The sequence below is a fragment of the Anopheles bellator genome, chromosome 2 (assembly GCF_943735745.2).
Source record: "Anopheles bellator chromosome 2, idAnoBellAS_SP24_06.2, whole genome shotgun sequence".
Taxonomy (NCBI): domain Eukaryota; kingdom Metazoa; phylum Arthropoda; class Insecta; order Diptera; family Culicidae; genus Anopheles; species Anopheles bellator.
The window spans coordinates 9,470,340-9,488,883 of NC_071286.1; the positions used below are offsets into that span (position 1 = coordinate 9,470,340).

Here is an 18,544-nt window from a genome sequence, read left to right on the forward strand (position 1 = left end):
GTTTGATTGAACATCATCAACAGAAAGTAACAGGCGAGAGCCGACATCGTGCAAACTACGCATGCAACATGCGCGCATTGATGTGCGCAAACACCACGTGATCGTTACTCGTAGATGACGAGAAGCTAAGAATGCAGAATCCGCTGCTTGATCGGGCACCCACTCACACGCAACAGCGCAACTGTGTATTTGCATGATGAGTTTATATACTCACGCTATCTGTGCCTACCGTAGCTTTATGATCGTGTGGCAACAAAGTTATTTACGTTGAACTCCATTCGTTTCTAGCCCCTGGCACATACCCTTTATCTCACTTAAACACAGTGCCAACATGGAACACTGCAATGCGAATAATGCTGCTTACATTCTGTGTGTAGTATTGCGTAAAATGGTCATTCTTTGTTATTGTTTACGTCTATACTAATTACTGTAGTTACTAGTGCATTAATCGGATGTTGGAATATTGAGGAATGTTCGTTCGAGTAGCATCATAATTCCGATAGTTCGCGTGGACGAGCAAACACTAGCACCATGCACCACCAATGCCGCAAGCTAACGCGCCGGAATTTATTTATTCTACTAACGGTTGGCGTAGTCTACTTGCTGCTGGATCACTTTTTCAACGGAGATGACTACGGAGACAACAGAGAAAAGTTGTACGTATGAGGGACCATCATGGCAGCACTCTCAAATCGAACGATCCGTTTTAAAGAGTTTCGATGGTTTGGTTTCCGTATTATAGAGTTTTGATTGAAGAATCAATCAAATCGTTGGCGAATCAGGGTGCCTGCAAAATGCCTAGCCTGCCGGTGGATTCACCGGAAATGTTGAGCTTCCTCAAGGATGAACCGCCGATTGAATGCGGTAGCGAACTGCAGGACTGGGTGGCCTGTGAGGTAGTTGTTTCGGATGCACCATGTTATGCGACGAGCTGTAACTAATTCATTGCTCCATTCGTTTCCAATCTTGCAGAAGGGCGTATGCAACATTAAACCGGAAGTGATCAAAGAGAAGGGCAAGGTAACGTGTGACTATGCTGACATTTTGCGGCAGAGTGATTTTAAGCTTTCGTTCGGGGAAACGACGCGCACCAGCGACAGCTACACGCTTCAAGGGAGCGATTTTGTCCGAGCAAAGTGTTGGACCGAAAGTCGCACGGAGCGGTGGCAGGGACTGCTCATCGGTATCCGGCAGGACGCGACCCTCCGCACACGGTCCAGCTGGAACAAAGAATTTGCCCTGAACGTCTTGATGCTCGGGTTTGATTCGCTCAGCCGAAACGCATTCCAGCGCAAGCTGCCCAAGGCGTACAAGTACCTCACGAAATACCTTGGGGCCGATGTACTCCAGGGTTACAATATTGTTGGTGATGGAACGCCGCAGGCGTTGATACCGCTACTGACGGGCTTCACCGAATTGGAACTGCCCGATACACGGCGCCGCATGAAAAATACCGAGTACGTGAATGTGTATCCGTTGATCTGGAAGGAGTATGAAAAGTATGGCTACGTGACGGCCTTTAATGAGGACGTCCCAAACATCGGAACGTTTTCCTACCGGCTCAATGGATTCGACGAGCAGCCGACGGATCACTACATGCGCACCTACTATCTGGCAATTGAGGCGTACCTTAGCTACTACAAACGATTGTGCATCGGGGCAAAACCGCGCCACAAGGTGATGCTGGACTACACGCGCGAGTTCATGACGAGCTACCGGCCCGGTACGCCTCGGTTCGTGTTCAGCTTCCACGGTGAGCTGTCGCACGATTCGATCAACCTGATCGGTGTGGCCGACACCGATCTCACCAATTGGCTGGTGGAGCTGAAGCAATCGGGTATTCTAAATAGCACCGTCTTGGTGCTCATGTCCGACCACGGGAACCGATTCGCTGAGGTGCGCAACACGCTGCAGGGAAAACAGGAAGAGCGTCTGCCATTCTTCAGCTTCACTTTTCCCGAGTGGTTCAAGTCGCACTACCGGGAGCAGTACGAGAACTTTCGGCAAAATCTGCACCACCTCGTAACGCCATTCGATGTCCACGAGACACTGCAGGACATACTGAGTGAGTAGCCGTAACCATCACGTGGATCATGTTAAGTGTACACGTTTATTTTGATCCTCCACTCTCAGCACTGCAAACGCTCAAAACGAAACAGAGACCGGCGGTGTCGCGTGCCACTTCGTTGTTCGATGTTATCCCGCAGAACCGCTCGTGTGCCGATGCGCACATTGAGCCGCACTGGTGTGCCTGCTTGAACTGGCAGACGATCAACGATACGGCGTCCTCGGAGGAAGTGTTTCGCTCAGCCAAAACCATCGTGGACACGATCAACACGCACACGGAGCGACACCGTGGTATCTGCGCGCTGCTGACGCTCGACGAGATCCGTTGGGCTGCGCGCTTGGAGCCACATCGGGACCTGGTGCGCTTCAAGCAAAACCGGGACCGGGATGGATTTCTCGGGGACTTTTCCTCGGATGCGATCAGGGTTGCGCACGATATGTACCAGGTTAAGCTGGTCACTAACCCAAGCAAAGCGATCTACGAAGCAAGCGTGCTGTATGATCGTCTCAACAATCGTTTTCGCGTGAAACTGGGTGACATCTCGCGCATCAACAAGTACGGTGAGCAGGCCAACTGCATCTACGAGCGTGATCCGGAAATGCGCAAGTTCTGCTACTGCACGACGGACGATCACTGAAATGTGAACGATCGTAAGCCCCCATCTCTTACTAGTAGATGGTTAGTATTTGCTGTAAAATAGTAGAAGCAAGAAAGTGCGGAACTCAACTTGTTACTCAACTGCTGCCCTATCGACTGACTGAGTAGAGAGTGTATTATGTTAGGGCACAGATGGGGCGGCGTTTGCCCTTCCTGTGCATAATCGTCTAGTGATAGTAACCGTCTAAGTGGTTGTACACAACACAACAGTACCACGAGTGTTTTTGAAATATTTAAAATTTATTGACCGTAGTGTGAAAGCATACAACCGGCGCAGGCGACCGTCGATTTGCGATCAAGAAAATCTTATGCACACTACACAACCGCACGGCCAACCCTTACCTACGGACACCGATCTCCAGGAGAGATTCCTCCACAAGCAATCTTAGTGCCATGCGAGCCTCTGTTCGGCCAGACTCCAGAAACCAGAGGGTTTCCCGTTACGGTTATTAAATGCGTTAGGAATCTCTCTTAAACTCCGTATATTTGTGCATACGTGTGTGTGCGTGTGTGTGTGTGGTAGAAAGAATCTCAAAAATTAGAAATAGATAGGTATCATAAAACAAAATAGTGCAAAAATGGCACAACCAACTCCACTGCTTAGCGTCGGGCGGAAGGCTCAACTGCTGGCTAGGACGATTACTTAAACCCGGCATTTTCTAGGTCACACCTAACAGGGAGGAATGAATTTACGCAAAACGGCACAAACAGAAAGCAATCGCACAAGTGATCGATGGGTTGGTGGTAGAAAACACGTTCCATAGCTACCCGGTCATTATCACGGCATTCAATCAAATTGAATTGCCATGAGTGGAAGATTAGCGTTACTGATTTTGTTTGAAAACGGATTTGGTTCCTTTCCATTTAGCCGATGGGCAAGCACAGGCAAACACGTATGATCTGTTAATTATCCTCAGTTAGTACCTACGGCTTAAGTTATCAGTTTCTCGGTTTAAGGTTTTCAGTTTTTTGCGCATAAGAAAGCATGACTTTACCAACACTAAAGCATTAAATGAAATAAATGAAAAGATGTTCTTCTAAAATTGGTCGTTCTTTCAGCCACTTTCTTTCGATGAATGTTGCTCGTTGGTTTTGTTCCGTTTTTCTGAGGTTATGTATTTTTTACTGCATTGTTCGTTTACTGCCATTTCAGACGGTAGGTTTTCTAGCACATTCCGGGTGAAACATAGTCCCGCTGCGTTCGGTTTTAAGCTGTGGCCACGGAATATCGCGATCCGCCCGCCCCGACGTCGAAGAATCTGCAATCTGCAACGTCACACGACACGTTAAATGGATCCTGCATGGTCCTCCGGCTGTCGGCGATCCTTCGCAAACCCAACGAAACGAAAACCAAAAAAAGCAGGGTAAAGAAACTGCACGTACGCTGCTGATGTTATTGACTGAATTGGTTTAGCCGATGCAAGAGACATGGTAAAACGTTACGACAAAAAAATGCGTTATTTTTTCGTGTCTCTTTTAATTTTCCTTCAACGGCTCAATCACGGTTCCGCCACGAATCTGACCCCAGCCAATCAAACTGTAACGAAGAAACAAAAGAATGAAATGCCGTTTTGGCTCTCCGGTACAGATATCCGATCCTTACCGCCAGTGGTTCTCAACACGCCGACTGAGCGCGATCTTTTCGTTCTTCTCCGTACACACGGGGTTGGTGAGGGCAATTTTAGCCAAATCGGCACGCGTGGCCACCACCCGGCCGCCGGTACTCAGTGAGCCGATGTTTACCAGCAGCATCTCGTGACGTACCAGCTTCTGCACCTTGGCGCCCTTTTTGTCACCTTCCATGCGCACGCCTAGCAGACGCTTCAGCAGGTAGTACGACACTTCCAGTTCAATGAAGATATTCGGCAGCGCACCGACGGCTCCCAGCACCTGGCCGACCAACCGATCGGCACGGCAGAGTGTCGGTTCGATCTTCGTACCGACCCCGATCAGACCACCGGGCACGGCAAACTGCAGCTCGTTCTGCTCAGTGTACAGCGAAACGATGCGCGAGAAGATGGGCTTGCAGGTCAGCTTGTCCTCGGCATCTTTGCTCACCAGGCCAGGCCGAACCTCGATCTCTTGGCCGACCTTGAGGACACCTCGCAAAATCGAACCACCGGCCACACCACCCTTCAGATCGTTCACCTCACAGCCCGGCTTGTTGACGTCGAACGAGCGGATCACGATGAGCCGCGGTGGATCGATAAAGTTACGTGGCGGGATCGGAATCTTCTTTGTAATGTACTCGCACAGTACCTCGATGTTGTACTTGAGCTGGGCCGATATCGGAATGATCGGGGCCCCTTCAGCCACCGTGCCCTGCACAAACTTCACGATCTGATCATACTGTTCCTTCGCCTGCGTGTCCTTCACCAGATCGATCTTGTTCTGCAGAATGATGATGTGCTTTAACTTCATGATCTCGATCGCGGCCAGATGCTCGGACGTTTGGGGCTGCGGGCATGACTCGTTGCCAGCGATCAGCAGCAGGGCGGCATCCATAACGGCTGCGCCGTTCAACATCGTTGCCATGAGAATGTCGTGGCCAGGACAGTCGACGAAGCTGACGTGGCGCACCAACTGGAAGCGACCGGTACAGGCCGGACGGTAGCATGGAAAGCTATCATCCTTGCTCGAACCCCCGGATGTGAAACATGTCGGTCGTAGGCATTTCGGATTGTCACATTTGTAAATCTTCGCATTGGCGTAACCTGCGCAGGTGAAAAGAGGTAACAGAAAAGCAGGAAAGTTAAGGTTCCGTTTCTTGGATACTGCGTAGAGACATACACACACATTACCCACAGTATTCGGCTTACAACAATATAAGAAATCGGCTAGCCAACTGTATACTAACCTGTTGTATCTATCGTTCAAAACGAACGTTACTCACGGAACCATAACTTGCGGTGAAGAGAACAATAAATTCCACCTTGGGGTTAATTACAACTTAGTATTCTCTTTTATTTTTTAATCTCGATGACGATTATAATTGATAAAACTCATTGTGTGTTTCACGCCCAAACAATACGTGCGAATTGCTTCAATTCCGATAAAAGCATGGGTAAATTCTGAAGGTGCTATCCACATAATCCTTCCTGGATTCCTATTTATTCTCATACCCGTCGCAAAAGTTGTATCCCTGGGGTTAGGATGAACACAAGTCATCAGAAAATATACTTCCGGCATTTTGAACTGCCGCACAGACACTCCGAGTTTGGTGCTATGTTACTGCCGTCGGTGGAAGCGTCGCCATTGGCGATCCCCGGTTCGCCCTCCTCTGACGCACTATCGCCGGTCGCACCCATTTGGGAGTTATAGTCGAACGTAAGTTCCTCGCCCGGTTCGATCCGCCGCAAAGCGAACATAGCCAATCGCGGTAGATTCGGATCGAGACAATCAACCCAGACGGACCAGATGCCGCAGTTTGGATCGCACGAGTGGTTGTAGAACCGGGAAATGTTGCCAAACTGCGTGGCATCCATTGTGAACGGGGTATCTGCTCCATTGAAATCTAAGTCGAACAGATACGTGCGCCCTATGGCATCATGCATGCGACCACGTTTTTCAGCCTCTTCGTGTGTAATCACCTCACCGCAGTACTCGCTAATGTACTGCCGTTCGTATATCGTAACGTTCGTCTTGACTCCCCAGCCGCGTCCGTTGGACGTTTTAAAGAGCGTTAGGTTAGAGCTGCTCCCGTTCTGCACTACACGATTGGGGCAGTCCGGTCCACAGCTGCACCGTTTATTGCACTCGTATATTGGAGCACCAGGAAGTAACCGTAACCTGCGATTGGCAGTGTACGCAAACTGGCCTCCAGCCATCCGACCACAACAGGCCCCAGCCCGCCCATTACACGGACTACACTCACAACCATAGGGAGGATCGTTTGGTATGGTGATCTCATCGCCGCCAAAGTTTGTACGCACATACGTAAAGTTGCTGGGCGGTGGATCCAGATCATGATCGTTCCTCACGACCACACGGAACGTCGGCTCGTGCCGGTTGATCTGAGTTTCAAAGGCCAGCAACTGTTCCAGTTGCGCTTTGCGCTTGAAAAACGACAACTCCCAACACATGGCCTGTACGATTCGGTGCCAGATTTGCTTACTACGTGAACGATTGATCCACAATTTTGCCATCAAGAGTAAATCGGAGCGCAGTTGGTCGAAATCGTACTGTTCATATTCCGATAATATTTCGTTTGCTGTTTTGAGCCCTCCCTGATGCAGGGTTAGCGCCTCACGGTACTGATCGCTCGTTCGAACTGCCTGTTGAATGTCGTCGATCGTGAACCGCACACTGTCACCCGTTAACGCTTGAGACAGAAAGTCATCCAACAGTGAGCAACTACGCACGTTCTCTAACGATTCCCAAGTGTTATCGTAAGAACCGTAATTTTTCCATTTAATGAGGAAGTGCGGTGCATCGGAAATGATCTGAACATCGAGAATTTGTTCTACTCTGTACTCTTGATTGGCCACCATCGCTTGACTGTTTGCTTTCTTCGACTTACTGTTACCCTTTTTTAGCTTGATCGGTAAAGATTGCCTCCGTTTGGGCGCCACTTGGGATAAACTCTTGTTTCCCCTCGCTATCGCAAGCGGGTAGTGCTGTAGACTGGTGTTACATCTGTCGTTGCTAGATCCGTCGCTGTTCGATGGCGTAGTGGAGAGCCCATTTTCCGCCTGAACGAGCCCAGTTTTCAGATCAGACAAAGGCGGTCGGGTCACAATCACTTCCTGGGCCTTTTCCGTATGTCCGATTTTAGTAATATGTGTGTGAGTCATCCCGTTACAGCCGTTCTGAATCTTCGCTTCTCGAGCTATTTTGCTAGACGATGGTGGGGAGAGTTTAAAAAAATCCTCGATCCTAGCTTGTTTCGTGTGATTGGCGTTGGAGTCGGTATCCGTTCCTTCCGGACTAAGAAGCACTCCGTGTGACCGTTTACGCTTTTCGCTATTGCTTTGGTTGCTACCGGCCACCTCTTCTTTCACCGGTGAAGTAACACAGCTCGGAACCTTATATTGTTCGCGAATCTTTTGTATATAGTTCTGCAACGCTTGATTATCGGTGGTCAACGTATGGATGGTCTTCGGAGATAAAGGTTCTGGAAGGCAACACGGCCGGCGCAACGTACGGTGGGCGGATAGCGAGAAGAGAGATAATGAGAAGGAAAGGGAAATACGTTTGCATCATTATTGCTCCTTAACTATTGTTCTTAACTAACAATGCTACCAAATTGAGTTTGTCAAAACGTTTGTCGTTTACTTTCCAGTTCTTAGTCCTAACTAAGTCTTTCATCAGTTGCGATCGTACGACGATCGGACGCCGTCCGTATTTTCTCTCGCTTTCTCCCATCTCTCGTAGCACCCGCATATCTCACCATTGTTTAAAATCGATAGAATAATTATTCTTGTGAAGTCGTATTCGTCATGTTCCAGTACACCTTTTATGGCCCTCATCTTGATGTGGGCATTTGTGAACAGTTTAATTTAGTTGGGCACTCGAATTTTCACTCACTAAGGAAGAACACTTGATTCTTACGGCATACTTAACGATAGTAGTGATTTCACTTGAACCGTCCGCCGTTACCGGAATGAGAAAGCGATGAGAGACCAAGACGCGACAAGTGAACGAATCGTTATGGATGTCCTCGTAGTTGCATGTAATTGGCATTTTAAACAAATCTCACTGTCGGCAGACAGTGTGCGAGTTATAGGTTGCACTTACCAAGTTTAATCGTAATGTTGCGCTCCAGCTCGTTCTTGAAGCGAACGGTCTGTACGCCAGAAATGGCTTTAACAACTGTCGATTTTCCGTGCGCTACGTGACCAATGGTTCCGATATTGATCGTAGCCTGTCGAGAAATGACTTCCGGCGAAAGTGGGGTCAGCTTGGTGATGTCCTAAAAGGCAAGCAAAAATTTTAGAATGTTTAGAAATGTTCGCAGCATGGACAGCATAGTATAGTATTTTGTTCCAGCTGCTGTTTCCAGCTGCTGTTTTCAGGCGATTTTAATTCGCTATTCACGGTGCTAGAGGAACCATAACCTACAAAATCCACCCCACAATGGGGCCACCGTTGCATCAGCTATGGTCAAACAGCACCTTACCGGAAAGACCGCTGTCGCGGTAGTCCCCCGTCCGGAACTATTTTAAACACCAGTGTACCACAGCAAAACGGCACCGGAATGCACCGAAACCTATCTTGAAACTGTCTTGTTGGCATCGAACCGCAGGAACGCGTCCCACGGGAAATGAGCTGCTTCCAGTGAAAAGGGCGACAACCAAAGTGCTTACCAGCTTGGACAGATCCTGCTGCTGTAGATGCGGTTGACCAGTGGTGGCCGTTGAGGTTTGCTGATCAGCGGACGACATTGTTTGAGAAAATTGTTCACGCGTCTGCAAGTAATCAAAGCCGGACAAGTCGACACCGAATCCTCCGAATGGCCGCCGATGGCTTTGATTAGAGCGTGCAACTACCTGTGTGTGCGTGTCCATGCGCAAATGACAGTTACAACTTTCATTCGTCTGAATCGTAACCGTGGTACACAGTGGACGAACCCCAGGATAGTGGGGAAAAGTTATCAAAGATCCCAGGCTACTACAAAAACAGGTGAAAAATATTAACAATTAATTTGAGGCATTTCAAAACGTTTCACCCATGAGTGAAATATATCGAATAATCCGTTTCAATTGACGGCCGCGTAGATTTACTGTAGCGAAAACAGCGAACGGCAGCACTGGCGGCCGGCTTTTTTTGCAAAGCAATCATCAAACGTCAGACGTCAGACAGTGAAAAAAGAGGAGGAGAACGATTGTTAGCAAGCGGCAAGAACGCGTTAGCCACTGTGGGATCGTGGATTGTGTGCGGCAAGGAAGAAGAAACATAAAACAGGCCAAGCTTATAACGCGCAAATACTAAGTGGAAAAAATATTCCGGAACATTCACTACTGATCAGAGCCGCAAAATCCGTGCCAGCCGTTTGCCACCATCCGCTGAGCGACTGTTGTCTCGGGTGTGAGCCTGTAGTCGAGTGTTTCTAGATTTCCCGCTTGCATTCTCCGTCGCAGCATGGCGTCAACAGCGAAAAAGGCGAAGAAGTCCGTGGACGCTCTGGAGGACGAGTCGGTGGCACTGGAGGCGGTCGACAGTTGCCAGAACGAAATCGACGCTCTGAATGAGAAGGCCAGCGAGGAAATACTAAAGGTGGAGCAGAAGTACAACGCTCTGCGCAAACCGTTCTACACGAAGCGCAACGACATGATCAAACGCATTCCAAACTTCTGGGTGACGGCCATTGTCAACCATCCACAAATTTCCGGCATTCTCGAGGAGGAGGAAGAGGAGTGCTTACAGTTTATGGAAAAGCTCGAGGTGGAAGAGTTTGATGACATCAAAAGCGGGTACCGGATTCACTTCCATTTCGAGGAGAATCCGTACTTCGAAAACAAGGTCATCACGAAGGAGTTCAACTTGGGTTCGAGTGGCGGTAAGTTGTCCACCCTTTGCCCTCTGTTTCGTAGGCGTGCCTGATAAAGAACCATTTTCCATGTGTTCCACCCACAGAAAGTCCCGTTTCGTCCAGCACCGCGATCAAATGGAAACCGGATCATGATCTGACGAAGTCGCTGCCGAAGAAGCTGACCGATGTTCGGCGGAAACGCCGCCTGGAGTATCGGACGTTTTTCGATTGGTTCACCGATAACAACGATCCAATCAACGATGACATCGCTGAGCTGATCAAGGACGATCTGTGGCCAAATCCGCTCCAGTACTATCTGGTGCCGGACGTAGAGGTGGAACAGGAGGATGATGACGAGGACGGCGAAGGCTGCGAAGAGTTTGGCGAAGAGGCGGACGAAGAGGAAGACGACGAGGTAGAGGATGAGGAAGAAAAGGCATCCTAGGAGGCCGGTGTCGACCACATCTAATATAGTCGGACGCCTGCTGCGATTCCTTGCGGAAATAACCGGTCTTATTTTGCTGCATGAAGCCACTTTTCCGCAATTTTTACTATCGCATTTCTTTCTGCAGTTTCTGTAGCTCACATTATTGTTGCTTCGACACTCAAGCCACTATTATTGACAGGAGAAAGGGATTGGCGGGGCAGAAACAAGGCCAATTTATCCCCGTGTCCATAGTGTATCTTTCCTTTGCTGCACTATCTATATTCAAACATTATTCTTCCTTTGATTGCTAAAACGGAGCCGGTGGGAGAATGTTTCGGCATCGTTATCGCTCGTAACGGACATTTTTCAATCCCCTACAATATGCGAAATATACCGTCTTTGATGAATCGCAGTATGCAGATATGAACTTTGTGTTGGTCTATTCCGTTCATAAAACGGCCCTTTTATACTCCAATCCGGAAACAGTGAAAAAAGTTGGTAGTGGTGGCCGATATGAGCTTTTTCGTTTCATTTTCTTTTCTCTCAGCAAATGATCCGAATCGCTACATTTTGTAGTCCTCAAAGGGCTGGTATTTTATTTTATCGGCTGGAGGCAATATTATACTTCTAAATGGCCAGGAACGTACAGCGAAGAGCACGTGTTTGTGAACGACACATTCGTCCCAGCCGTCTGCTAACTTGCAGCAAACCCCATTCGCTCAGCACAGCCCTAAGGCAGCGCTATCGGAAACCGCAACCGGCTTTAGACCGGCGACGTGATGATGTCGGTGTACTTCTTGATTTTGCTGGCCACACTCATGTCGACGTACTTGTCACCGATTGACACAACCATGCCACCGATCAGCGAAGCATCTACCTTTGCGGTCAATTGGATCGTTTGGTTTGATTTCAGGAATGCCTACAAAAGCAGAAAACAATATTTTCATAAACTTTAACGGAAAGGGTCTGCAGCGCGAGGTTCATTCTTTAGCTGCCGTACCTTGAGGGCATTTTCCAGCTGCTTACGCTGACCATCGTCCAACGGTTTGGCGGTTTTCACCTCGCACACCACTTCTCCGCGTTCAGCGGCCATGATCAAGCTGAAAGCGTTGATAATTCCGTCCAGACGGCCAAGACGACCGTTTTCGGCGAGCACGGTCAGCAGGTTACCGGTGGCAGCATTAAACTTGACCTTTGTGGCCACATCCTTCAGTGCTGCCGCCTTTACGTTTCGCTTGGTCGTCGGATCACGCAGCAGATCGCGCACCTTGGCATCCGTTCGCATCTGATTCTGCAGCCCTTTCAGATCTTTCTCCACCGCGTCGAGAGCCTTCGTCTTAGAGGCGGCCGAGTAAAGTGCACATGCATAGCGACCCTCCAGACCAAATACCTGCACCGGGGGCTTTACCAGCTGAGCGGTGGCTGAGCTGGTGCTCAGTTGACGGGCCTGTAAAAATGTTCGCAAATTACATAACCGTAAAATAGAAGCCTTGCTTCTTGACATAACCCATTCCGGAACGGTCGATTCGTCAAGCAAAGCTAATCAAATCAGCCAACAGACACGCGGTTGTCTAATTTAGTTCCTTATTTAGTGTTCCATTGATACTCACAAGCAGGGCCAATTTTCCTGATGCAGCCATCTTTCTCCAACGAAAACTGAGGGGTTAAAAAATCTCTTTGCAGGCGACTGTTTTTCCTGCGACCGTGATGCTTTGACAGCGCGATGTCACAGTCTGACATTTTAGTTCGAACAGTATAGGGTGGACATTGATTGTTGGTCACTAAATTCATTCTTCATTTTCAGCATACACGAATCTACAATCGCTCTTGAAGCTGTGCAATTGAAAATGTAAGCTTATTCTTCGATAATGATGAAGCTTACAAAAAAAACCATTCGTTCTTCAAGAAACGGGGCGTCTCGTTTCGAATGTGAGCCAAAACACAAACGTTTGGGCATTTATACTGTACACAAATCGAGGCGATAAACAATCGAAATGAAGTCTAGACAAACGCAGTTCGAATAGAACTCATCCGCTTCCTATCTTGTTTTGCATAATATTTTCGTGCGGAAATTTCAGCCTATATTCTCACTTTATTCAGCATGTGAACAAAATGACGCGTTCTTGTATAGTTTGCAAGGCATCTGACCAAACAATTCTCTGTCATCGTTTTCCCATGCACCCAGAAATGTTGAAAAGGTGGCAATCGGCGTTACGGCTGCAACATACAAGTCCATCGGTTCTGGCAAAGAATTATGTTGTGTGTACAGAACATTTCCAGCAACAGGACTACCGAAACGGCCAGTCTCGAAAGTTGAATACTACCGCTGTGCCCCAGTTAAAACACTTTAGGAAGTCAGCCATGTATCATCTGCCCAGTATGTCCGCGAAAAACAAACAAGACTTATCGATAAAGCTATGCCCTGCGGTGGAAGAACCCACGTTCGTCGGTGATTTTATTAGTGAGGACGAGGAATCAGAAGACGCGGATCGACTACAACAGCACACGAGAGAGGAACGGGAGTTGTTAGATGAGGAACATGGCGTGGAATTGGTCGAAGTAATACATAACGAACATGTAGAAACAGAAAAATTACACCCTCCAATTGGAGCCAGAGGACAACGGAACGTTTGCACACAAACGGAACCCATAGTTTTTTTTACCGAAGAAGCAGCTCTACAAAAAGAGATTATAGCTGAGTTTTATCCCGAGTACGCAGGACGAAGCAAATTAACGTTAATCAAAGAACTGAAGGACCTTAAGAAACGTCTTAATAACGAACGCAGAACTTATGAATCATCATGAATACATGATGCCAGGGCAATAAAACCTTCATTGAGAATTTAAGTTACAATAAAATTAAACGTTGACAGTGTTTCGTTTGGCTTAATTTTCGCCAGAATTCGCGTGGTCCAGGGCATCGCGCATTACTTGCAACACGTGCTCGTAGCGCGCCACTTTTCGTCGCAACTCCTCTAGCTGCTTTCTGTAAAATAATTTCGGCATCTGTACATACTCTTCACCTTTGAAGATGAACTCGTTGATCTGTACGTTCTCTGGTTCATCGTCGCTGCTGTTAGACAAACTTTCTTCCGTTTGTTCTATAATTTCAACAGCATTCGTAGACGATGTAGCAGGAGACTTCGTAGATGATTCGGTGGTGGGTTCCTGTGGTGCTACAGTTGCTGTCGCCAGACGATATCCCGTTTGCTCTTGGTTAAGTGATTTCAATTGATTTGAAGTAATGTTTACTTTTCGAATGAGCGTTCCGTCGTTCAACTGCAGGGTAAACTCATGGGGTTTAACTGTTGTGGGTGTGCCCGTTTTCCTCTTTATGGAATGCAGCTTTGCCTTCATTTTGGCTATCTGCCTTACGGGATCCTTTCTTTTGCGATCGAATATCGCAGAATTTTCAGACGTGGTTTCGGTATTTTCGTTGTCCATAGGTTCAGCTGAAAAGCTTTCTTGATCGATCATTCCTACAATCAGATCCAGAACAGTGTGAATGTGTTTATTAATTTACTTTTTGCTACCGATATTTCGTACCTTCATGGATCATGGTGGTTTCTTCAACGTTATCCATTTCCGAGAGCACCATTGTGTCAAGCTCAACGATGTGCTCCTCCTTGTAAGCTACCGGTTGAGGCAACTCTAACGATTCCATACTTTCCGAATCTTGCTTCAACTTCTGCATCTCATCGAAACGATAGGGTACTGCGGTCTGCAGCAGAAGTTTTCGCCGTTGACTGTGGCACATGTAAATATTTTTGAAATGCGCTTCGCAAAGATGGAGGTTTTTATCTTCAGCATCTTTCTCGCTTAACCCGGCATTTCTGACCCATTTTATGCGCCGTTCAGGATCTTTTGGGAATATGAAAAACGTCAAGTCTGCATTTGATACTGTTGAGTTCGTGCAATTGTAATAACTGCAAACTTTCTTCAACGTCCCATTTCGAGACCTATTCATCGCGAGAGCACTTATTTTAACCCTATTGCGGTTTTGGCGATCTTTCGAAGCTTTGCCTTTGTGTTTACTTTACGTTTCACTTTACGTCGTAGCGTCACCAAACAAAGCCAATCTGGGCGGCCACTCGAAGCGAAAATAAACGATCTGACATTTCAGATGAAAGCCAAACTGTTTGCGCTTATGCCAAAACGTTTTTGCCTCAGCGGACACGTAAAAACCCGCTAGCAAACGCTTTGCTTTCAAACAGAGTTCTTATTTGATGGTACAGTAACAAAATAAAAAAAAAAACCGAAAATTTAGAAATCAATTTATTTCTCTTCGATTTTTGTTTTCTCGGACCAAAAACACGAATGTAGACACGTTTGAGATTTCGTTTTCATATTTTTGCTGCCACACGATGCGTAAACGACGTGACATTTTTACGCTCCGAATTACGGCTCGTGTGGTTGGGCAGAATGGCAGCTAATCTGACAGTTTAAACTACATCACGGCGGACGAAATCCAAAATAGGGGCAGTGAATTGATGGTAAAACCAAATTGCCAAATTTAACTGAAACATATTAACAGTATTGTGATGAAAAACCCCTTTGAATCCCCTTCCGGTTTCCATGTGCGACGAAAATAGTAAAAATATCTACTCTTACATATCTCAGCCGCCGCGGCTGTCACGAATGTCGACGAAGACGGCGGCGATCGTCGCGTCATCGTAGTTCGCCACCACCTGACAGTAAATTCCTTCATTCCGTTCTGGTCCGTTCTTTGGTTTCGTTTGTTTCTGTTAGCTGTTGTTATCGACCGCAAAAAGGCAAGATAATGTGTAAAATAGGTTCTCAGTTTGGTGCAAACTCGTGCAACAGTGCCAACAGCAATCGCGGTTGAGACGTCTGGGTCTGGCTCTCTTTGGTTTGCCGTGCATAAAGTGCCGGGGATAGCAACTGGAACAGGAGAACCGACCTCTATTTTTTCGCACGTCAATTGTTGTTGGCCGAACGATGAGCTTCTAGTTTCTGCGTAACAACGATGCGGTACTTGAAGAAAACGATGATGAAACACGCCCCATTTCCAGCGGATAGTGAAATTCTAAACGGGATGTATCTCTCGCCCCTTCCGGGTGATAGCGAAGCGGATGGCTACGGTGACAGTGCCAGCCAGCGAGACCGTGCATCCGTGACGACGGCTAGCGCAAAGTGCCCTTTTTTGTCCGAGTCGTCAATTCTCGCGGATCTCGTAAGTGAAAACCGTGTTGCTGGTGCTTGGAAACGTAAAACCTTTCCGGTGACGCAGCTCGGGGAAAGCGCTGAAAGGCCGTATGCAGTGTAGTTGCAGAGGAAAAAAAATGATTGTCCGGAAACGAAGATAAAGAAGCTACCCCCGGAGGAGCAGTAGACATCCGTGCTCGCCGTTCCGGCTCGGTGTCACTGCGGAATTTTGCTAGTGCACAATGGATTTCAGAGCCGTAGCAACAATGTTCTACATCTGCGTAGGCAGTGTAAAATCTTATGTGCTGTTACTTCGAATGCTAACAGCAGCAACGGTTTAAAGTTCAACGAACGGCCACAAAATTGCTACGCTTATTGATTCGATGTCGTTCCACACTGCGATACCACGGAACCGGCCACCCTCTAGGCCTCGAAAGAAGGGCATAATAACACTTTCTCTTACCGCAGCAGGTGCTTGTCGCGAATGCAGTATGGCTTACGGTGTTGTGTAACCGCAGTGGTTGTGAAAAATGAATATTTAATTATTGAAAATTCTCCAATTGTGTTGTGTGCAAGGTGTGGGGCGAGGTTTAAAGCGAGGGCCGTGTGCTACACATTGGGCACGTAACCACGTAAAAACAACAAGCTCTCTCAAACCAATATACCCCGAAAAGCAAGTAATGCGTTTTGCTTGAAGCAGCTTCTTAACGAAAGCGCGATTACGATGCGACCACTAATGGGGGACTGCTTTTTTTTTTATCTGTCACTGGTAGACCAGTGGACCGCACGTCCGGCTTTTATCTGACGGTTATTTTTTTCGTTACACGGAGAATAAGAAAGTTACTTCCATGCGATAGGAGAAGCCGACAAGGTTTAGGTTAGCATGTTGTTTCAGTCCGCGTCCGCATTGTGTTTTGTGTTGATTGTTGCTCATTTAAGTGGCAGATTCGTGGCGATTTGTGGAACATGATGATTGGTTGATGTGAACGATCGTAGAACTCCGCAAAAGCGCTTCGATGTTTGATGTTTGGCCAACATTAAACCATTGTTTAATGTTGGCCCGTTTCCGTGTCAAACGAGGAGACGGAAATGACGTAGCTCGGTTGATAGTTTTGTGCTATTGATTGTTTTTATTATCGCTGTGTGTGCGCGGGGGGGTACTTGTTTTCTGCGGGCGAGGGGTGCGGTTGTGATGCTTCCTTTACTGCCTGCTTTGATCGATTTTCTTATATCAACGCCAGAGAAAAGTATGAGCCAAAAGCGGCCGCCATACTTTGATGTGCACAAGTTTTTAAATCGATTCAAAGCAGGACGATCCAAAAAGGCTATTCCTCTGGGTGGCCCCGCCGTGAGTTCTCCGGTCTATCGATGGTGCTTAAGGGTGCAGCATGGGCATGTTGTGGCTACACTTGACCTTGTGCATCTGAGCGACGAAATCGTTGAAGTGGAAGTCCATGTACTTGGCCATCGGCTCCTGGAAGCAGAGCTCCTGCTTGTACGCGGCCGTGCAGCGATCCGGGCACGGGACCGAGTTTTGCTGCAAGCAGAGGGCGTGACGCTGGGCAAAGGCATCGCAGCACTCGCCCAATCCGAACTGCAGGCAGTGGCGCTCAAGATCGGCACCAGTCTCGTCGCTGTAGACTCCCAGCTTGATGGCCACGCAACGGAGCAGGCATTTGGTTTCCGCATCCTCCGGGAACAGACCGGCCAAGTACGCGGGGAACCGCTGCAGCGGGATGCGCAGGGTGTTGAAGCAGTCTAGCAAGACCTCGAGGAACTCGGAGTACGATGCGGGCCGGTAGGTCGGGTTGGCATCCCCAACCGAAACCGGATGCAGCTTGTTGGAGCACTTCGAATGGGTCTCGACTTGATTTTCAGGGTGTACCTGGAACGTAGTGTGAGGTGCACGGTCATAGTAATGACCAAGTTGGGGATGGGCAGAGGCCAGCATCAAGAGGCTGGCGCCGACGATCACTACGGCGACTGATCCCATGTTGACCATTTCGAGAGGATTGGCTTGCAAATGCTAATTCACTTGACACTCTCCAGACAGTTGGATTGGGCGGACGCCTTTAGGGCTGTGCTGGTGTTCTACCGATGGGGATGGCTCGGTGACTGTACCTACTAGGTCCCTTGGTGGGATAGTTTTATACTTTGTGAGTCCCGCAAAACCATCACTTGCCCAAAACACGTTAGACGGTGATACGGCACGCACCCCTATCGCACCAACAGGTAGCAGTCCTGACATGAGCTTTTGCCGGACGATGCCCGGTTACCAAAGGCTGGTCGTGCCGCGATAGTACCACGTTCGCAGTATGCGCGATAGCGCACCGTGGACCTCAAGCAGGAAGCTGATTTAAGAGGTGTTTAAAAAAGAAGTTTGAACCTTTTTGCCACCACCACGCGGTTTCACTTGCGGGACACGTTCCAACACGATAGGTGGCGCTTTGTTTCTTTGCCACTGTAAACAGTGGCCGAAAAATTGAAACAATGTACGCCGGTGGCGTGGTCTTTCACAACACGAATGTGACGGAAGTTTCGCTCATTTCTTATGAAACTTCTTTCTAATGAACTTCACAGCATTTGTAGCATATAAGTTCAGTAAATGGTTCCCAATAATATGTTCTGTAGTAAACAAAGATTACTTTAAACATACAAAACTACAAAATTTACTATAATTTAAAAACATTTTTATGCATCCTCTACATTTCAGAACAAACAATCAAGCTGTACCGCAATAGAAAACTAAGAAAAA

At 47.8% G+C, this 18,544-nt stretch overlaps 6 protein-coding genes across 7 annotated transcripts; 2 read left to right on the top strand and 4 right to left on the bottom strand.

Moving 5' to 3' along the window:
• The first annotated feature begins 510 nt into the window (after nucleotides 1–510).
• Nucleotides 511–3,741, top strand: LOC131212742 (uncharacterized). Its single transcript, XM_058206735.1, has 4 exons — nucleotides 511–656; nucleotides 743–896; nucleotides 973–2,065; nucleotides 2,134–3,741. The coding sequence occupies exons 1-4, from the start codon at nucleotides 532–534 to the stop codon at nucleotides 2,703–2,705; spliced, it is 1,944 nt and encodes a 647-aa protein (XP_058062718.1). The 5' UTR covers nucleotides 511–531; the 3' UTR covers nucleotides 2,706–3,741.
• An 85-nt stretch (nucleotides 3,742–3,826) lies between these two features.
• On the bottom strand, nucleotides 3,827–9,175 carry LOC131212287 (eukaryotic translation initiation factor 2 subunit 3-like). Its single transcript, XM_058206089.1, has 4 exons — nucleotides 9,031–9,175; nucleotides 8,462–8,636; nucleotides 4,329–5,439; nucleotides 3,827–4,262 (listed from the first exon to the last, which is right to left on the bottom strand). The coding sequence occupies exons 1-4, from the start codon at nucleotides 9,106–9,108 to the stop codon at nucleotides 4,202–4,204; spliced, it is 1,425 nt and encodes a 474-aa protein (XP_058062072.1). The 5' UTR covers nucleotides 9,109–9,175; the 3' UTR covers nucleotides 3,827–4,201.
• A 311-nt stretch (nucleotides 9,176–9,486) lies between these two features.
• On the top strand, nucleotides 9,487–11,080 carry LOC131211907 (protein SET). 2 transcript variants are annotated; one of them, XM_058205585.1, is made up of 2 exons: nucleotides 9,487–10,230; nucleotides 10,305–11,080. In XM_058205585.1, the coding sequence occupies exons 1-2, from the start codon at nucleotides 9,806–9,808 to the stop codon at nucleotides 10,639–10,641; spliced, it is 762 nt and encodes a 253-aa protein (XP_058061568.1). In that variant the 5' UTR covers nucleotides 9,487–9,805; the 3' UTR covers nucleotides 10,642–11,080. The 2 variants fall into 2 exon arrangements, with proteins under 2 accessions (XP_058061568.1, XP_058061567.1); XM_058205584.1 differs by having other exon boundaries at nucleotides 9,497–10,223; nucleotides 10,301–11,069.
• Nucleotides 11,081–11,191: 111 nt separating this feature from the next.
• Nucleotides 11,192–12,355, bottom strand: LOC131211908 (ATP synthase subunit O, mitochondrial). Its single transcript, XM_058205586.1, has 3 exons — nucleotides 12,234–12,355; nucleotides 11,624–12,070; nucleotides 11,192–11,542 (listed from the first exon to the last, which is right to left on the bottom strand). Exons 1-3 carry the CDS (start codon nucleotides 12,261–12,263, stop codon nucleotides 11,387–11,389), a joined length of 633 nt encoding a protein of 210 aa, XP_058061569.1. The 5' UTR covers nucleotides 12,264–12,355; the 3' UTR covers nucleotides 11,192–11,386.
• A 1,072-nt stretch (nucleotides 12,356–13,427) lies between these two features.
• On the bottom strand, nucleotides 13,428–14,641 carry LOC131210500 (uncharacterized). The gene is made up of 2 exons (XM_058203756.1): nucleotides 14,170–14,641; nucleotides 13,428–14,102 (listed from the first exon to the last, which is right to left on the bottom strand). The coding sequence occupies exons 1-2, from the start codon at nucleotides 14,588–14,590 to the stop codon at nucleotides 13,510–13,512; spliced, it is 1,014 nt and encodes a 337-aa protein (XP_058059739.1). The 5' UTR covers nucleotides 14,591–14,641; the 3' UTR covers nucleotides 13,428–13,509.
• A 2,523-nt stretch (nucleotides 14,642–17,164) lies between these two features.
• LOC131212467 (general odorant-binding protein 99a-like) lies at nucleotides 17,165–17,782 on the bottom strand. Its single transcript, XM_058206341.1, has one exon. The coding sequence runs from the start codon at nucleotides 17,780–17,782 to the stop codon at nucleotides 17,165–17,167; it is 618 nt and encodes a 205-aa protein (XP_058062324.1).
• Between the last annotated feature and the right edge of the window lie 762 nt (nucleotides 17,783–18,544).

Excerpts from the sequence above, each read along its gene's own strand:
- LOC131211907 (XM_058205585.1), top strand. The coding sequence starts at position 9,806 with ATGGCGTCAACAGCGAAAAAGGCGAAGAAGTCCGTGGACGCTCTGGAG. Across the intron at positions 10,231-10,304 it reads GGTTCGAGTGGCGGTAAGTT|TCCCGTTTCGTCCAGCACCG; the intron begins GTCCACCCTTTG and ends ACCCACAGAAAG.
- LOC131211908 (XM_058205586.1), bottom strand. The coding sequence starts at position 12,263 with ATGGCTGCATCAGGAAAATTGGCCCTGCTT. Across the intron at positions 12,071-12,233 it reads CAGGAAAATTGGCCCTGCTT|GCCCGTCAACTGAGCACCAG; the intron begins GTGAGTATCAAT and ends ACATTTTTACAG. Across the intron at positions 11,543-11,623 it reads AGCTGGAAAATGCCCTCAAG|GCATTCCTGAAATCAAACCA; the intron begins GTACGGCAGCTA and ends CTGCTTTTGTAG.
- LOC131212742 (XM_058206735.1), top strand. The coding sequence starts at position 532 with ATGCACCACCAATGCCGCAAGCTAACGCGCCGGAATTTATTTATTCTA. Across the intron at positions 897-972 it reads AGGACTGGGTGGCCTGTGAG|AAGGGCGTATGCAACATTAA; the intron begins GTAGTTGTTTCG and ends CCAATCTTGCAG. Across the intron at positions 2,066-2,133 it reads GACACTGCAGGACATACTGA|CACTGCAAACGCTCAAAACG; the intron begins GTGAGTAGCCGT and ends CTCCACTCTCAG.
- LOC131210500 (XM_058203756.1), bottom strand. The coding sequence starts at position 14,590 with ATGAATAGGTCTCGAAATGGGACGTTGAAGAAAGTTTGCAGTTATTAC. Across the intron at positions 14,103-14,169 it reads AACCACCATGATCCATGAAG|GAATGATCGATCAAGAAAGC; the intron begins GTACGAAATATC and ends ATCTGATTGTAG.
- LOC131212467 (XM_058206341.1), bottom strand. The coding sequence starts at position 17,782 with ATGGGATCAGTCGCCGTAGTGATCGTCGGCGCCAGCCTCTTGATGCTG.
- LOC131212287 (XM_058206089.1), bottom strand. The coding sequence starts at position 9,108 with ATGTCGTCCGCTGATCAGCAAACCTCAACGGCCACCACTGGTCAACCG. Across the intron at positions 8,637-9,030 it reads AGCAGGATCTGTCCAAGCTG|GACATCACCAAGCTGACCCC; the intron begins GTAAGCACTTTG and ends CTTGCCTTTTAG. Across the intron at positions 4,263-4,328 it reads CGTGTTGAGAACCACTGGCG|TTTGATTGGCTGGGGTCAGA; the intron begins GTAAGGATCGGA and ends TCTTCGTTACAG.